Source organism: Chenopodium album, chromosome 17 (genome assembly GCF_948465745.1).
Source record: "Chenopodium album chromosome 17, dcCheAlbu1.1, whole genome shotgun sequence".
Taxonomy (NCBI): Eukaryota; Viridiplantae; Streptophyta; class Magnoliopsida; order Caryophyllales; family Amaranthaceae; genus Chenopodium; species Chenopodium album.
Genome location: NC_137850.1, coordinates 32,905,791 through 32,923,651, shown reverse-complemented (window position 1 = coordinate 32,923,651; position 17,861 = coordinate 32,905,791). Strand labels below are relative to the sequence as shown.

General features: G+C 37.8%; 1 protein-coding gene across 5 annotated transcripts; it reads right to left on the bottom strand.

Moving 5' to 3' along the window:
• Positions 1-2,515: 2,515 nt before the first annotated feature.
• On the bottom strand, positions 2,516-17,063 carry LOC145589576 (uncharacterized). 5 transcript variants are annotated; one of them, XM_081646197.1, is made up of 10 exons: positions 16,935-17,063; positions 16,327-16,541; positions 9,822-9,961; positions 9,332-9,651; positions 9,171-9,231; positions 8,799-8,928; positions 8,586-8,705; positions 7,028-7,120; positions 3,166-3,287; positions 2,516-2,835 (listed from the first exon to the last, which is right to left on the bottom strand). In XM_081646197.1, exons 2-6 carry the CDS (start codon positions 16,526-16,528, stop codon positions 8,833-8,835), a joined length of 819 nt encoding a protein of 272 aa, XP_081502323.1. In that variant the 5' UTR covers positions 16,529-16,541; positions 16,935-17,063; the 3' UTR covers positions 2,516-2,835; positions 3,166-3,287; positions 7,028-7,120; positions 8,586-8,705; positions 8,799-8,832. The 5 variants fall into 5 exon arrangements, with proteins under 5 accessions (XP_081502323.1, XP_081502328.1, XP_081502324.1 ...); XM_081646202.1 differs by lacking the exons at positions 16,327-16,541; positions 16,935-17,063 and adding an exon at positions 11,801-13,169; XM_081646198.1 differs by lacking the exons at positions 2,516-2,835; positions 3,166-3,287; positions 7,028-7,120; positions 8,586-8,705 and having other exon boundaries at positions 8,845-8,928; positions 9,171-9,651.
• Positions 17,064-17,861: the final 798 nt, after the last annotated feature.

Here is a 17,861-nt window from a genome sequence, read left to right as displayed (position 1 = left end):
TTTATACCCCTTCTCTAGGAACCCTTCTCCCTAAAATTTCCTCTTTTAATTTTCCTAATCCCTTCCCTAATCAAACTTTACTAAAATAAAACTTTCCTTAAATTAAACCCCAATTTAATTAAAATAATTACTTAAATAAACTTTCCTTTTATAAATATTTCCAAACTTTAAAATGGATAATTAAAATACTTTAAATAAAACAATTCAATTTAATTTAAATACTTCTCAAATACTTATTTTAAATAAAATACGTATAAAAATATGGGGTATTACAACTGCCACCAAAACGCTTCTCTCTCCACCACGAACACACATAACCACCACCCATGGTGATTATGCCACCATCACTCTGCTGCTAGTACATCAACCCTCGTTCACCACCATGACAACACCTTCAATCACCGTCAACTATCGTTCACCACCATGGCAGCCCCAAATTGAGACCCATACGCTGCAATTTGGGTTTTAGGGTTTCGTTTTCACCCGTTTAGGGTGGTTCAGGGCAGCGTGGGTGGGGGAAATGGAGGAGGTGGGGTCGCCGGCGTCCAGCGAACGTTTGGGCGCCGACACGGGGACGGGGAGATGGCGGGGAATAATTTTTTTTAAAGTTTTTCTTTTTTTTTTTTAAAATAAATGAAATTATTATTTAATGAAATAATGTGCTCCACTTAACAGAATCGAACCCTAACGGATTCTGTTAAGTGGTAGTAATAACTATATTTTTTTAATTTGGGTGGTAGTAAAATAAAACAAAAGTTTAAACGGGTAATGGTAGCAAATGTCAAAATTTGCATCTTTTAATTTTTTATTGTATAAAAATGCAGATCGTAGTTCACTAAACCAAAGCTAGCCTTCTCATGCAATGAAAATCCATATACACTGACACTAGAGATTCGCTACGAACAAATGAAGATGGATGCGAGAAATTGCCATCCTAAATTTACATCAAATGTAGGCTAGACACCTTGTAGGCTCGTAGTTATGGTCTATAGGAGAGGGTATTACTTGCACAGTCCACCAATTTCCAAACACATATCATAAAGATTTTCATCTCATATATATTTGAATATTTTTTTTATTTATTTTATTTATTTTTTTTTAAAAAAACAACAGAATACTAAAATAAAATAAAGCTAAACTCTACTAGTTGGTAGTGACTAGAGAGCATCTCATATATCATTAGAACCAATTTTATCATAAAAAAATTAGGATTTAGCGATTGGATACACTTTTCTAGGTAATTTTTGATAAAAAAAATTTCTATGCATACTCAGTTAGACAGTTACAGAGCATCTTTTAAAAAAATGTCGCCATCTTTTTAACTAAATTCAAGAATATGAATTGCACAAAAAAGAAAAATAAAATAAAAGAGTTGTACTCCTTCCGTGTTTTAATAAGTGTTACACTTATCCAATCCGGCCGTGTTTTAATAAGTGTTACACTTCCTTTTTTGGCAAAAAGGTACATTAAAATATTACTCCATTCGTTTTTTTTTTATTTGCATCACTTAGGAATGGACATAGTTTTAGGAGATAAATATAATATTGTGAGTGGGTGAACAAATTATTATAGTAAAAGTATGATGGGACCATGAAAGAGAAATTATGTGAGAGAGAATAGATATTTTATTATTTAAGTGGGGACCATAGAAGAGAGAAAAATGATAAAATAATTTGAGTGGGGTTTAAAGTAAGCGAGAAAAATAGTAAAATACTCCCTCCGTTTTTAAATACTTGCTCCACTTTTCTTTTCCGGCCGTTTTTAAATACTTGCTCCATTTCCTTTTTTGGAAAACTTTTATAATGTTTAATTCATTTCTCACACTTAGTGGACCCAACATAATACTCTCTCTCCTCCTATTATTCCACTACTTTTACTTTTTACAATTTTTTATTTTCAGAACAACCTCACTACCTCCATATTTTATTACTTTATCCAATTTCTCCTAAAACTCCGCACATGGAGAAATTGAGCAAGTATTTAAAAACGGAGGGAGTATAGTATAAATTTACCAAATATAGAAGTGATGCATTTAAAAAAAAACACTCATAAAAAGAAAGTGATGCTAATAAAAAAACGGAGGAAGTATATCCCTCTGCTCTCATGGTTGCCACCCAAAACCACTACTACTTTTTTTATTATATCTTTCCTCTCACATTTATTACTTTTCAATAAATTATTAACCCCACTATCTTTTTTTTTACAATTTTTTAATACTCCAATTACCCCACTTACCTCTTATTTTATTTAAGTTAATTAAATTGCCTAAAACTATGTGTCGGTCAAATTGTAACACTTAAAAAAACACGGAGGGAGTATGAAGGATCATAGATTGGTGATAAAGGTTTAATGAATTCTTAGGAAAATAGAATTTTGTGTGATAAATGTTTCTCTTATGAATTTAAAAGGTTTCCTTTGATGAAAAAGTTAAAACTTCAAAACAATCCGTGCATCACTCGAGTTCAAAATTATTCTTTATAATTCTTATTCTATTATAACTAGATTTTTACGGGCAAAGTTTAGAGATGAACATTTTTAAAGGCAATTCCTTTATATGTACAATAAGATGTACCGCATCAGTTGCACACAACTTTTTAAATTAAAACCTCCTTAATGTCAGATAAAAATTATTTACAGAGCAAATTATCTACAAAACTAAGCTCACTTGCTATTGAAAGCAGCAAGTGAACAACTTAGATTACTATATACTTAGACTATGATGGTGGGTTTGGTACTCCACATTATAAACCATAAGCCCAAAAAGATTCACTTCAACAAGGAGATGCAACCAAAAGAGGATGTTTATTCACAATACGCGGTTTTGGAACTGGCCACCTGAGAAATCAGACAAGAAGGTAAAAAATACATATTGGACCAAAATAATTCATCCTGTAAACTAGAAGTACTATTGAGGCCATGATTCTTTGGTGTATAACACCAAAATGTATCGCACTCGTTGAGAAAGGAAAGAGATGACAAAGGTGGTCCCTTGTGCGGAGCCATCTCCCTCCACTCTCAAAAGTGGTGCACAACTATGCACCAGAGGATCCAATCTTGACACATGAACATTGAACAAAAAGCTTATCTAAAGCAAAAACTAAGATGCTCATAATTCTCAAATAGAAAGCTATTATAACATATTGAACAAAATTGTCGAGTTCTTACTGATATTCTTTTGGGTTAGTCTTCACAGCTTTTACTATGAGGTTCAATTGTTCACTAGTGACTGCTCTGACCACAACCAGCTCAACAGGTTTACCCTCCTTTTCCCATAATTCTTCAGTTAGCTGTCACCAAAGCCAAACAGAGAAAATCAATGGAAACTTGTTGGAAATAGATTGAGGTGCCTCACATTGGCAAGTATGTTAGTCAAATTGATGAATTTATTAAGGAAAAGTGGGTGTAAATTACAGTATTAATAAATTTAAAATAGTATACAGATTTCGAATGGGAAGAGCTTTTGGGAATGGAGGGAGTAACAAACTGGGTTTATGAAGCATAACAATTTTCCACTACTTTCATAAGTAGTCAAAACTTCAAATACTTACATCCATTAACATAAACGGAGTACTTCATATAGCACTTAGACACTTTCATGATTGCATCCAACATTTAAAATTAAAACCTCTCTAAATAAGTAATTGTTAAATTACTAAGTAAATTATCATCCTTGCACCCAGAGCCTATATTTTCCGATTTACCAGACTCAAGTGTTTCATATATAGAACAGCCCAGCGTTCACTCGTTCAGTCATTTAAATCACAATTCCGGTCAGGATTTCAAAACAAGCATATGAAAACTGCACCTAAATCCACAGGTCTCAACCTAATGGTTTACCATAAAATGGCTAGGAAATTTAGGTTCTGTATAAAATCTTGTATTTGGTTCAAGTTTTAATAACTTTCAGAAGCCCTGGTCCTCAAGCAGACCCCCTCAAGGCCTCAACTACCTCGATAGTAAAAGAGAGGATACGGAGCTGCCAAACAGAAAATGACCTATAAACATCCAGGAGTAACCAAAAAAACAAAAACCTTTAAAATAATAAAGCACATCTAAGTCCCTACGTCCGAAGCCACCCTTCACCACTAAGCATCCAATTAATACCTTCATCCCAAACTATATATATTAAAAATAAATCCAACGTAAACCACCAAAAATTCCCTTGCGTCACCAATGCCAACCTACATCATCACCACAATCACCTACCTCCGTTGATCCCAATAAACCAACACCAAAGGACGGTTCCAAACTCCCCCACTATCAATCGTTCAACCACCAAACCACTCTTGCAATATCACCATTGCCAACACAACCACTTTCATTGCTCCACCATTGAAATTTGAAACCAACTCTAATCATTGCCACCATAATAACCTCCACAAACATCCTATTTATATAAATAAGAAATAAAAAGTATAAGAGAGCTAGAGATGAGAGGGGGAAGACAGAAAGAAGATGAAGAAGAAAAAGCAAAAAGAACCAGTCACTAGAGCTGAGAGCAAATCTAATATCAAAATAAAATAAAAATAAAGCATAAAATATCTCACGAGAAGGCCGTTTGTTGGTAATGACTAATGCGTAATGACCAACCAAACTTTTTGTTCAATTTGACCATTGAGATTCCAGATCTAGAGCCTGAGTGACCAAACATTCAAACTGAACCAAAAAGGTGGCAGATATTACAGAGGCTGAGAAGAAAATTTTTAAGGGAGGTGAGGTTTGAATGTTTGATGATGGTTGGGATATAAAAAAAACTCTGAATTTTAAGGATGGTTTGAATATTACTGAGGTAAATTCACAATATTACATTCAAACCATCATTCTTTTTACAGAGGCAGCCTCTGTAAATTTTTCATTTGCAATATTAAAGAGGCAGCAAAACAAGAATTGTGAATTTTAAGGGAGGCAGATATTACAGAGGCTGGAAATAGGCTAAGAAACAATGGAGGAAACTGAGAAAGGTGAAAGAAGATGGAAGGAGGAGCAATGCATAAGTGATAAGACATGGAAGGAAGGAGAGCAATGCAAAAATGATATGACAATCAGAAGGAGAGCAATGGACATTTTTCAAGTGATCTGGACAAGGACCTAGTATCACCATATCCCAAACTTTAGCACGGGAATCAGTTAAGCAGACTTATCAAAAATACGTTAAACTTAAAGCTATAAGACAAAAGCACTAGTTTCACAAGATCCCCACTAAAAATCAATGCCTTCACATATTCAGCAATTCTTATACAGTTGCCCAAACATCAGCGATAATCAATGCCTTCTTATATTCAGCAATTCTTGTTTATAATCCCTACGTTCCTAAATAATTGCAACCCTCGAGTTTGCATGTAGTTTTAAATAGAACTATGGGTAGTTGCTGAAATAGATAATATATATAGGCAAGAGGGGTTAATGAGGGTATCATACTTGTTTGGAGATTGAGAAGCAAAAAAGAGCAAGTGGGGTTGGTGGAAGAGATAACCAATTAAATAATAGTCTTCCTATGCTAAAATTGAAAGGAAAAATTGCCCGGAATAATCCCACCTTTGGGCCGTCCGCCCAAAATAATCCAACCTTTGGATTAGTTTTTAATAATCCGACCTTTATATTCAATCCGCTCAAAATGATCCCGGGTTACCAGCAACCTGTTGAAAAGGTAATTTTTTCTTTTTATTTTTTTTAATATACACATGTCATAATTTGATTCGTCCAAAATAATAAAAAAAAATTAGTAATAAAAAAGTAAAAGCATATAGAAAAATAAAAAATAAATAAATAAAAAAAACAACCACCTAAGCCATACCACAACCACCACCATCCCCACCACCGCCCTAACCCAGACCCTAGATCTACCACCCCACCCAGACCGGAAACCACCGCTCCACCCAGACCCGTATCAACCGCCGCCTAGAAAATGACCGATATCCCAACCAACCCCAAAACTCTTTCGAAAATCGAAACCCACCACACTAGATGAATTGAAGTCGCGCGGCCTGAATTAAGGTCGGGGAGGACGGCGCGGCCTTAAAAGGGACAGGGAACGGGGGTGTGGCAGTAAAGACGGGGAATGGCGGGGGGTTTACTTTGTTGTCGCGACGCCAGGGTGTTGCGGTTGGAGGTTGGTGCTTTCGTGATGGAGTTTGGTTTCGAACGTGGCGGGGGAAGGGGGAGGGAGGTCGGGATCGGGACAGGGAATGGTTTCGAAGGTGTTTGGTGGTTTAGGGGGAGGGATACGGTGGTCGGTGCGTTAGGGGGAAGGCTACAACAGTCGAAGCTTGGGTTTTCGAGGGCGACGTTGCTGAATTTCGTGAGGGAGGAGGCCGACGCCGGTGCTTCAGAGGGAGGGGTACGACGGTCGAGGCCTAGGTTTCGTGAGGGAGGAGGCCGACGCTGGTGCTTCAGGCGAGGGGGTTCAGGCCGACGCCGGCGTCAGCGCTGTCGCTGGGGTCCTGGTGACCGGAGCTACGAGAGCGGTGTCAGCGGCAGCGGGAAAGGCTTGTGGTGGTGGGTGGTGGTTTTATAAATAATTTTTTTTTTTTGAGAGCTAAATAATTATTAATTTTATTAATTTTTTTTCTTTTAATTTTTTTTTTGGACAAATTACAGGCCGACACGTGTCAAGTAACTTGTTATAACAAGTTACATGACCGGTTGGGACCATTTAAAGCGGATTAGGGGTAAAGGTGGGATTATTTAAAAATAATCCAAAGGTGGGATTATTTTTAGCGGACGACGCAAAGGTGGGATTATTCCGGGCAATTTTTCCAAATTGAAAATGTTGCAAGGATTTAAAAATCGACGAATGAGTCTTCTCAAAATTATTTAAACTGTTTCAAAAACCCAAGATGCATTTTCAAGAGCAATTCAGTCAATTAGGAATGGATCAATCCGAATGATCCCAGTACATCAAGACCCTTTAGAGTGGTACAAGTATTCAGGAAAGAAGGGAGTAAAATTTGGTATTTTTGGTTTGCATATGATAAACCTGCAGAAAAATTTGTTTCCAAGGTCCCTCAAAAAAACAAAGGATAAATACCTCCAGGCAGCTTCCAACAACACTTCCATTACAGTCAATAATAACATCACCAACATGTAGTTCAGCAATAAAAGCCGGAGAATTTGGTAGCACCTGTAAATAGAGGAATATTCACAAAGGCCATCAACAAGCCAATAAGATAATAGTATCATAGCAAGTATGAGAATTTTAATTTTCCACTCAGATTTATGAGAGGGTTTCTATATAAGGATATATTATATCAGATTATCAGTAAGTGTACAAACAAGGAAAATGAAGAGTGGAGCAAACCCACACCCACACCCACACACACACACACACAAAGAAAGTTAAATATCAGACAAATACATTGTACAAAACTCCAAACATAATATTATAATAAAAACAAATAATTAACAGTTGCCAAAAAGATGTCAAGCCACATTTACACTAATCAATCCAACTAAGCATAAGCTCCCATTTGAGTGTAATACACAAGCTTCATAATTGCTGTAGGTAAATCAAGGTTCAAGGGCAATAAACCTCGGCTATATACCAAAATACATAGTGGTCGTGAGCGCACCACCATAATTTTCTTATAGATATATCTGCAATTGGATGTTTCAATTTAATGACGGAAGATACTACAACACTCACTTAAGAGAAGCAGAATGTAATGAACAAGAAAAAGTGACCAAGGATCTTAGAATAGATAAAGGAGAGACAAGGGTTTTCCAAAAAAAAAAAAAACAGTTTCCACAAATTCTCTTCTTCCTTATCTCTATAATTCTGAATTTTCCAATTTATTCAAAAAATTCTTTAAACTCTATGAGAATGAAGTCATTAAGGATCAAGTCTCAAAATCAAAACCATGACAAAGGTATGATGATCATTCTTCTCTATTTTTTTTCTTACTCTCCCTCATTACTATTAATTCTGAAGTCAAAATGAAGACAGCTAGGACAAATGTCTTCCAGTTAGCGTAGCTCCACTTTTTTTTTTTTTTTTTTTTTTTTTTTTTTTGTGTGTCTTGCATACACTCAATACTTAATTAAAGATCACACCTAAGAGCATGTATCATAACCAATAGGCTAAATGGGCTCATGTACATGCCTAAAAACCTTTATAATTCCTAACTAATTTGTAGTAGCAGTAATTTACATTCTACCCAAGAATTACATTCCTCATCCTGTTTGATCTTTTGGATACATAAATCAATTAAATGTGTCATAATCCCCTTACAGTTGAAGTCCATATTTGATCTTTTGGATACATAAATCAATTACATTTCTCATCCTGTTTGATCTTTTGGATACACAGCACTCTGAGTCTCTGACATGGTTATGGACTCTTGGTACCTTAACTGTTGTCCAAAAACATTAAAAAAAATGGCCAAATGTGACATTCAAAACACAGTATTGAGGCTAAGCAGCATAAACTAAGGACAGCAAAGAAGTATTAAACATGAAAATAAGTATTTACTGTAATATTTACAAGATATATTGCAATAATAACCAAACCAGCTGTAAATAAGACAGTGCAATCACCTGCACATGACTTCAATCAAAACATTTACTATGAGCATAAAGCATATTCAAACCTGTTTTACGACAGCACCTTTGACAACATGTGGGAAATGTTGGTTAACTTTTCCAGCTCATACAAACTTTCCGAATATAGATCGTTGACACTCAATCCGATCCAAGGACGTGGAATTTGGCTGGAGCCAATGCATTTTACAAGTCAATTTGGAGCCATGAGCCAATAAACTAACTTTCAAATAAACCACTAACTAGCTGAGTATTGGCATTACCGCTGTTTCTTGAGATCCCCAAAATATTTGTACGCTATGTTGATTGGAAGAAATGGAGTATATGAGGCATCATAGAAATTAATTCCAATACTTCCCCAAAACAATTTATAAGAGGTCCGCCTACACCATTCTAGATGTGGGAGGAAAAAAACAATGTTTGTCAGAATTTTTAATTAATAACATTGTAATATTGCACCAATAGCAAGACATAATATAAAGATAATTATACAAGGATGCATTTGTACAAAGAAATACATAATGTCCAAGTACATTACAGGCATAATACAAATAGAGATATAAACGAAATGAAAATGGGAGTATTTAGGCGGGTTGCATTCTAAATTAATTCATGAAAAGAGAAAGAAAGAGCACCTTTTTAATATTGCAACTTGCACTAAGAAGCTCTTTACAGTCAAAGCTACAATCACCAAAGCTGGATGAAACATAAAGAACATGACAGAGACACAAATAGTGAAAACTGACAAGCCCTAAGATTAAAGAATCCAAAGTATTTCTTGATTCTTGAAGAGTACCTGAATTTACCAGGTGCAACCATAATATCATAGGAGTCTGCAAAATAGCGCCTTAAAGCGAAAACTTCCTCACCAGGATGAAGACTAAATCGATTTGATGATGAAGCTGAATCCTGATGTCCAGCAAATTGTGATGATTTTGGATCTTCAATACATCCAGGTTCATCAGGATCTAATGACAGAGAGACATCAATAAACCTAATAATAGATGCAGGTAGTGGTGCATCTGAGTTGATCATAATCATAGCAACGTTGTAATGGAAATCAACAGCTAAGACTTTGCCTTCAAATAATGTACCACCTGCCTTATACACAACAATCTGCAAGAATATGAGTATGTCAAAGCTACCAAATCTAGCATTTGCAAAGGCAATGAAGGAGATTCAAAGTTCAAAAATCCAACAAAACATGCAAGCAAAAACTGTAAGGCATGCACTTTGCTTCTCATTGAACTTCACAAGTATATTAAGATCTACACAGAATTACTAACCTTGATATCATCAGCTACCTTAGCTGCACCACTTGGACACTGTAAGGATGTAGCAGAAGTCAAGATAGTAGCCATAAAGGTGCCACACCTATGTTCACACTCCATGATGAGCCCAGAAGAAATAAATAATTGTTTTTCACCTGGAGATGAAACATTCAACATGCCCAATTAATAACAATCTGGAAAAAATAAATAAACAAATATATAACAGGTGACTTGTTCACTTGACAGATATAGAATGTAAAGTGGAGCCAGGTAATTTTAAATCAAAACAGACAGGTCTTATAGTCAATACTGATAGTCCAGAAATTATTACAACATGAATGATAGCTAACAGGACTCTTTAATACAATTTCTAATGGCTAGCAAATATTGTAGTAACAAACCACTAACAATAGCTTAAGTTGGCCAATCAAGTGTTTATCAATACATAGATCAAGCCATTAAAAAGTTTTGAAGGGGAGCACATGATGCATATACTGTTTTGCAAAGTTGCAAGCTCACCAGAGACAACAATGAGCAATGGATCAAATTTTATAGAGAAGTCAATAAGCTCATTCAATACAAAGCCTCATCAATCATTAATTCAAAAAATCAAAGGGTCCAATACACTTATTATATGGTTATACACAACAATAAACATTTTAAATATGACATAAGAAGCTAAGAACTGGAACTGTACAGTAAACATATCGTCTATGAACTGCAAACTGGAAGAGGAACATTAACAGACAGAAGATAAATAAAATTAAGTGATCAGCAAATTTTAATAACAATCTCAAGCATTCAAGATGCTTGAGCTCTTCCATAAGCTAACAATTTAAAAAACTAATAAATAAATTCTTTAGATACTCTTTCCCTTGCCGGTTCCCCCTAATTTATACAAGTTTCGGGTTTTTTTCCCCCCTCTCTTATAATTGATCCTCCCCTTCCTCAAGCAGATCCAAACATAATTATAGAGCGTACACAATTTTTTTCCCTCACTGACCTAGTGCTTAACATTCTCTCACTGGGTTAGGAAAAGGCACACATTCTCTCACTGACCTAGTAGCAGCAATGTGCTATTCCCTCCTCTACTGTGTAAAGGACACCAAGCCATGGAAATACACATACAAGAAGTTGTAAACTAGGCTATACCGCTATAATTATCAACAACTAATGAAGTAGACCAAGAGGAGCTACAACTTCTTTGTACTTTAGTTCAAAAAGAAATTCCAAATCCCACGATAAAGGTAGTACCGTAGTATTATGAAAGAATTGAGCGAAAACAAGATAATACAAATTATTTGTCTAATTTTATTCTTAATGAAAATCATGTGTTCTAGAACTTAGATGATATGGTATAATTTCCAAAATGCCTGTGGACAAGTTGACATCTCAAATAAATCAATTAAATTTATTTGTTGGCATGAAGGGTAAAGCTTGGAAAACAATATATTGATAGCGCATGTATCCCAAACTAATACAAATAATTTCCCAACAACTCATGTAACACAATTACAACCTATCATAACTAGGTACGTAATGTGCAAAGGGGTGCGGCTGACGATGATAAATGATCTCAAAGAACAGAAAATGTGTATCTCATAATATTGACACACTGGTCATTGGTCAAGTATCGATTACACTTTAACAAACTAGAATCAGAGAAAGAGATTGGGTGTAAATCACCAACTTCTTAAACAGTCTTCCTATCAATGTTACTTCGACACCACTCTGGTGACGCGTGTTGGATCCTCTAACACTTTGACACAACATGACACCCAAATATGTAGTGGCCTTATATTGCAATGAACCCACTCCCACCACCTGTGACACTCACCTACAGCAGGCGTCAGGAGCAGACCAACAACAACAACAAACCGTGGCCACAGCAAGCAGAGACAGAGGACCGTTAAGCAAAGTAGCAGGGCACAAACAAGCAACTTTAGGCTATTTGTTTGTATTGTGCTAAAGTGGAAAGAAGACAAGAGTAGTACTTGTAGTAATTAAGGCTTTGTTGCCAATTCTTGCTTTGTAGTAGTAGTATAAGGGGTGTGGTCTAGTAAGGAGAGAGTATGCAGAATATTGTCGTAGAGGATTCTTTTAGAGTAATGGCCTAAAGCCATTTACGTTGTACGCAAGCTTTACGCTTTATCAATCAAATTAACCTTCCGACCAATTATCGTTATCTGAATCACCGCGTTCGTTGCAGTTGGTATAAGAGCAACCATGGCTCCGACAGTCACCATTGAACAAATAGCCGCGCTAGAGGAACGAGTGGATGAGAATTTTGAGAAAATCGAGGAGGGAGAAAATTCTCTCCAGCACGTTTTACTAAAGAGCCAGGAGGAAGAGGCTCGCAAAAACAGAGCCCGCCATTGACGACGTCAGACAGGTGCTCGAAGGCCGAGTTGATCGGTTTCGCGCCGAACAGAACCAACAGAACGCGTTAATAAAGAACCACCATGACAAATTTTTTGAAGAAATTCGAGGAGTCTTAGCCACCATCAAAATTCTGGGCAAAAAACCAATCACGGTGGAAGATGAGGTGGAGGGTGGAGCAACCGCGGAATACGGTGGGCTTCAACGAGTCGTCGCAAGGTGCTGGTGGTTTAAACGAACCACCGCTGGCGGGCTTCGTTTCGGCAATTGGGAACCCGGAACTGGAGGAAGATTCGGTAACCAAAACGACTCCTACAGCGACCACCGCAACAACAACCACGACAATCACGGAAACGGGAAATACCGAAAGCTTGACCAGCCGACGTTTGACGGGTCCGACCCAGATTGGTGGATCTTGCAAGGGGAACAATATTTGCGATCGTGGCTTTGGACGGCGACGCGTTGAGGTGGTACTAGTGGAAACACCACCGTCGGCCGGTCATTAATTGCGAGGACATGAGCTGCGCGTTCTTACTCAATTCGGGCTAGTCAACGCCGGAACCCTACACGAGCAATGGCTCGCAGTGGAACAAATGACCATGGTGGAGTACCGTCGAGTCTTCATCGAGAAAGCCTCCCCCTTGGTGGACATTCCAGAAAGTTTGATGAGAGGACATTTCATCAATGGCTTAAGGAGGAGGTAAAGGCAAAGGTTCGGTTGCTAAACTTGATTACCCTAGAAGATGCCATGGATTTGGCAATTCCAGTAGAAGAAAGGAGCCGGGTTAGTGGTAACAAGAAAACGGGTGGGGCATCCCTTAAATATGAACCCTATTCCTATTTTATCAAAGTCCAGCCTCCACTCTTCTTGGGGTTGGGCCGACCCAAAACTCAAGATCCTCTAACCTAGTTTTTAACCCCACAACATCTAACCCACAAAATACCCAAACCTTAACTACAAACACACAACCCTTCAACCCAAACACAAACACATTTCATTACCAGCCCAAAACTCAAGATCCTACACGCACACGAACCCAACCCAAACTCCAACCCACTCCCACCAAAATCAAACCTACTCAAGCACAACCAGATTTAGCGGGGAGGTGTGACGCTTAACCAAGAAAGAACTCAAGATAAAGGGCGAGAGGCCTCTGTTTTAAGTGCGACGGCCGGTGGACATGTCCCACTCACGTTTGCACAGCGAAGAGTCTAAGCGTTCTACTCGTGGAGGAAGAGGAAACGGAGGATGCGAGCGAGTTGATGGCGCTAGAGGGGTCGGCAGCACGCAGCTACGATGTCGATGAATTCGATCGTCGACATATCTAATCCGAAAATCATGAAGCTCACTGGAGTAATACGAGGGAAACCGATGGTGGTAATGATAGACCCCGGAGCCACCCACAATTACATTTCTCTTCGGGCAGTAGAAGAATTGGGAATTCCAGTGATCGGAGATGGTAACTTCGGGTATCCTTGGGTAACGGTGAGATTATTAAAGGGCAGGGACATTGCGTGGGGGTCCAGCTGAAGATGAGTGATGAATTGACAATTGAAGAAGAATTTTTACCCCTCTTATTCGGAAATTCTAACGTAGTACTCTGTGTGCAGTGGCTCGGTCGGTGTCGGCAAACTGGAAATCGCAGAAGATGAGCTTTTCGGTGGAAGGGAGGACAGTGACTATCAAGGGTGATCCGGGCTTGGCTCACACAGAGATCGCACTCAAGACTACGTTTAAGACTTTTAGAAAACAGAAAGGGGGGGTTGTTGGTTGAGTCAAATCAACTCGAAGATGAAAAAGAGAAGTCAGTGAGTGAACCACCTGAATTTTCACAAGGAGTACTAGCAGAATACAGCAAGGTGTTTGATGAGCTGTTGGATGAGCTTCTTGACTTCCACCTTGAGGACAAGGTGGCTCTTTTAGGGGGCGGTATTAATGAACCCACTCCCACCACCCGTGACACTCACCCACAGTAGGCGTCAGAGAAGGCAACAGGAGCAGAGCAGACTTACAACATCAACAAACCGTGGCCACAGCAAGCAGAGAGGACCGTTAAGCACCGGGGCAGACAAGCAACTTTAGGTAGGGATGTCAATGGGGCGGGTCAAGTAGGAGACCCGCCCCAGTGGGGCGGGGATGGGTCTCGGTTTGGCGGGTGGTGGGGCGGGGATGGGGATAAAAACCATACCCGCCATGGGTGATGGGGCGGGGGTAGATTTTAAGTTGTACCCGCCCCATCCCCGCCCCGCCCCACTTCATACCCGCCCCATCCTCACCTCATACCCACATCTATATATCTTTTAAAGCAAAATTACATACTTTTATACTATTTATAAAATAATTACATGAAATACAATATTAATTATAATACTTTGTATGACACTTATATTATAACACAAAAATGTGTGTAGAATGTTTTATTTTATAATTCGTATTAATTATGTAAGATTGTTTATTTGAGATACGGAGATTAGGTGGATCTTGGGTGGGGATTAGGTGGGTCTTTAGTGGGGATAAGGTGGGGATGGATATCCAAGTGGGGGGTGGGGCGGGGATGGTTTTAGAATTGTACCTGGTGGGGCGGGGATGGGGATGAAAATTGGACCCGCCGCGGGGATGGGGATGGGGATGGGGATGGGGATGGAGATAATAATATTAGGTGGGGATGGGGATGGGAAGGCCAACATCCGCCCCGCCCCGCCCCATTGACATCCCTAACTTTAGGTTATTTGTTTGTATTGTGCTAAAGTGGAAAGAAGACGAGAGTAGTACTTGTAGTAATTAAGGCTTTGTTGCCAATTCTTGCTTTATAGTAGTATAAGTAGTGTGGTCTAGTAAGGAGAGAGTATGCAGAATACTGTTGTAGAGGATTCTTGGAGAGTAATGGCTTAAAGCCATTTACGTTGTACGCAAGCTTTACGCTTTATCAATCAAATTAACCTTCCGAATCGTTATCTGAACCACCACGTTCATTGCATAAAGCTTGGAAAACAATATATTGATAGCGCATGTATTTCAAACTAATACAAATAATTTCCCAACAACTCACGTAGCACAATTACAACCTATCATAACTAGGTACGTAATGTGCAAAGGGGTGCGGCTGACGATGATAAGTGTTCTCAAAGAACAGAAAATGTGTATCTCATAATACTGACACAATGGTCATTGGTCATTGGTCAAGTATCGATTACACTTTAACAAACTAGAATCAGAGAAAGAGATTGTGGTGTAAATCACCAACTTCTTAAACAGTCTTCCTATCTATGTTACTTCAACACCACTCTGGTGAAGCGTATTGGATCCTTTAACACTTTGACACCACATGACACCCAAATATGTAGTGGCCTTATATGAAATTTTTAAAAATCTGGAGAGTCGAAGGATTCAATACAGTGTTGGACACGACACCCATATAAGAGTCTTGCCAACATAGCTTCCTATTGCTCTTTCATTCCTCCAATAATCATCTTCTTTTAGAAAATTTCAAACGTAAACCGGCATGATGGCAACATTCATGAAACCGCAACAATAAGATGATAATTATTGTAGATTAATCTTTGATGATAATATCCTGCAATGTTTAGCTCCAAGGATTATTAATCCTTATATTGTTAAAATGATAATTGATAATACTTACTACGTTCACCTAATATGCCAAAATGACGAGTTTTACGTTTTCCAACACACAAGTGACACAAAATTATATAAAAAGTTGACATCAACCAAGACAAATCAAATACGATCCACAAATCTTTATTTATTTATTTTTTCTCGAGTGAATGAATGTAAAGTTCAATTGTTGCAAAATTAAGGGAACGAAGGTAGTATAATGTTCCATAAGATAACGGAAAGAGGACTTATATTGCCAGTTTTATATATTATATCATCCAACCCAGCATTCATATGAAACAATATACAGCTACTGGACATAGATGTAAATAGAACCAAGTCCAACACCGGGCAGTGCCTACATGTATTTGGAGGTAAAAACATTTTCAAAATACATATGAACATACTTCCTATTTCGCATTAAATGCCTCCACCACCCATACTACAAGGCAACTCTATAGTGCCTAACTGAAGAAATAACGCGGCCACAAAACGCAAGAGAAAGAAAAGGCAGAAAGACCAATGTACCTGAGTAGGAAATCAGACACACAACACTTGATGCCGCTTTTAGGACTGATTTTTTGGTATCCATGTCTAATTTAGCATGATCTTCTGCAGTAGAAGAGAATCTCCCAAAATTGTTTATAACAAATTTATACCCGCGGATATGCCCGTCTCTATGGCAGGGCATGAGCGGCAGCCGGCCCGGGCCGGAGGAGATTATATCCATTTCAGACCCGTCCCTGAGGCAGAACAGGAGGATTCATTATCCAAGGGTTGTGCAATACACTAGTAACCAAATTTGATTCGAAAAATACATAATTTTAGGATTCAATACAATATCCAAGGGTTGTGCAATACATTAGCAACCAAATTTGATTCGAAAAATACATAATTTAAGGATTCAATACATTATCCAAGGGTTGTGCAATACATTAGCAACCAAATTTGATTCAAAAAATACATAATTTTAGGATTCAATTAATAAATTAGGCTCATAATTTTCTTTTGTTTTGGTTATCATAGAATTTAGAACCAATAGTTGAGATTTTTGAACCCTACACTTAATGCACTGACAATTAAATTAAATTAAATTGTGAAATTGATATGATGATAACAAAAACCAAACAACTTACCTCAGAAGCTACTTCAATGGGGGATACAAATATTAGATTCAACGGAGAACGTGAACTGCGCTTCAATTGGAGAACGTTGAGTGCGCTTCAATGGAGAACTGAGAGAGACTGAGAGAGCAATTCAATGGGTTGGACGCCTTGGAGTTGGAACTCTACTAAAAGCCATGGGCCACTACTAGAGGTGTCAAAAACGAACTCACCCAGAAAAAACTATTCTTTCGAAATGTAACCGATCCCATTTAATCCGAGAAATTCAAGACTCAAACCCGATCTGTAACCGAACCCAACCCAATCCAAATCCGAACTTGACCCGATCTGAACTTAACCCGGCACTGATTTGATCCGAATTGAACACAACCCGAATCCGATTTGACACGACCTGAACTCAAACTGAACCGATTTGACCCGACCCGAGCTCAACCCGATCCAAATTTGACCCGAAATATAACCGATCTAATCCGATCTGTTTTGACCTGAACTAATATTAACCCGACCCGATTTTAACTCAATTTGATTTTTTACCCAAACCGAATTTAACCCGACCATAATTAATTATTGACCTTTTTATTCCAATTCTTATACTACTGTATTTACTAATTATTAATAAGTTAACTTTTTTTACTACAAAGAAATAATCCGGAGTAACAAGTTTACTTCATGTACATACCATTTATATAAAATTACTTTCTAAGCTTTACATTCATCTCATCTAAAATTTGTTACAAATAATTCGTAATACTTGAACATTAAGTTGTTTGGGAAAGTCATTTTGCAATGTGATTAAAAATACTAAGTACCTTTCAATTAACTTAATATGCATCTTGAACACATTTTAATAATAATTATTATATTATTATTACATCATTAGAATAATTTCACTTTATGAAACTACTTAAGCTACTTGAGAGGTAGTTGTAACTTGTAAAA

What these genes read in the sequence shown, in the direction of transcription:
- LOC145589576 (XM_081646197.1), bottom strand. Translation starts at nt 16,528, where the DNA reads ATGGATATAATCTCCTCCGGCCCGGGCCGGCTGCCGCTCATGCCCTGC. An exon ending in GTGTCTGATTTCCTACTCAG is followed by an intron (nt 9,962 to 16,326) that starts GTACATTGGTCT and finishes TTTCATCTCCAG; the next exon opens with GTGAAAAACAATTATTTATT. An exon ending in GTTGCACCTGGTAAATTCAG is followed by an intron (nt 9,232 to 9,331) that starts GTACTCTTCAAG and finishes TGTTTCATCCAG; the next exon opens with CTTTGGTGATTGTAGCTTTG.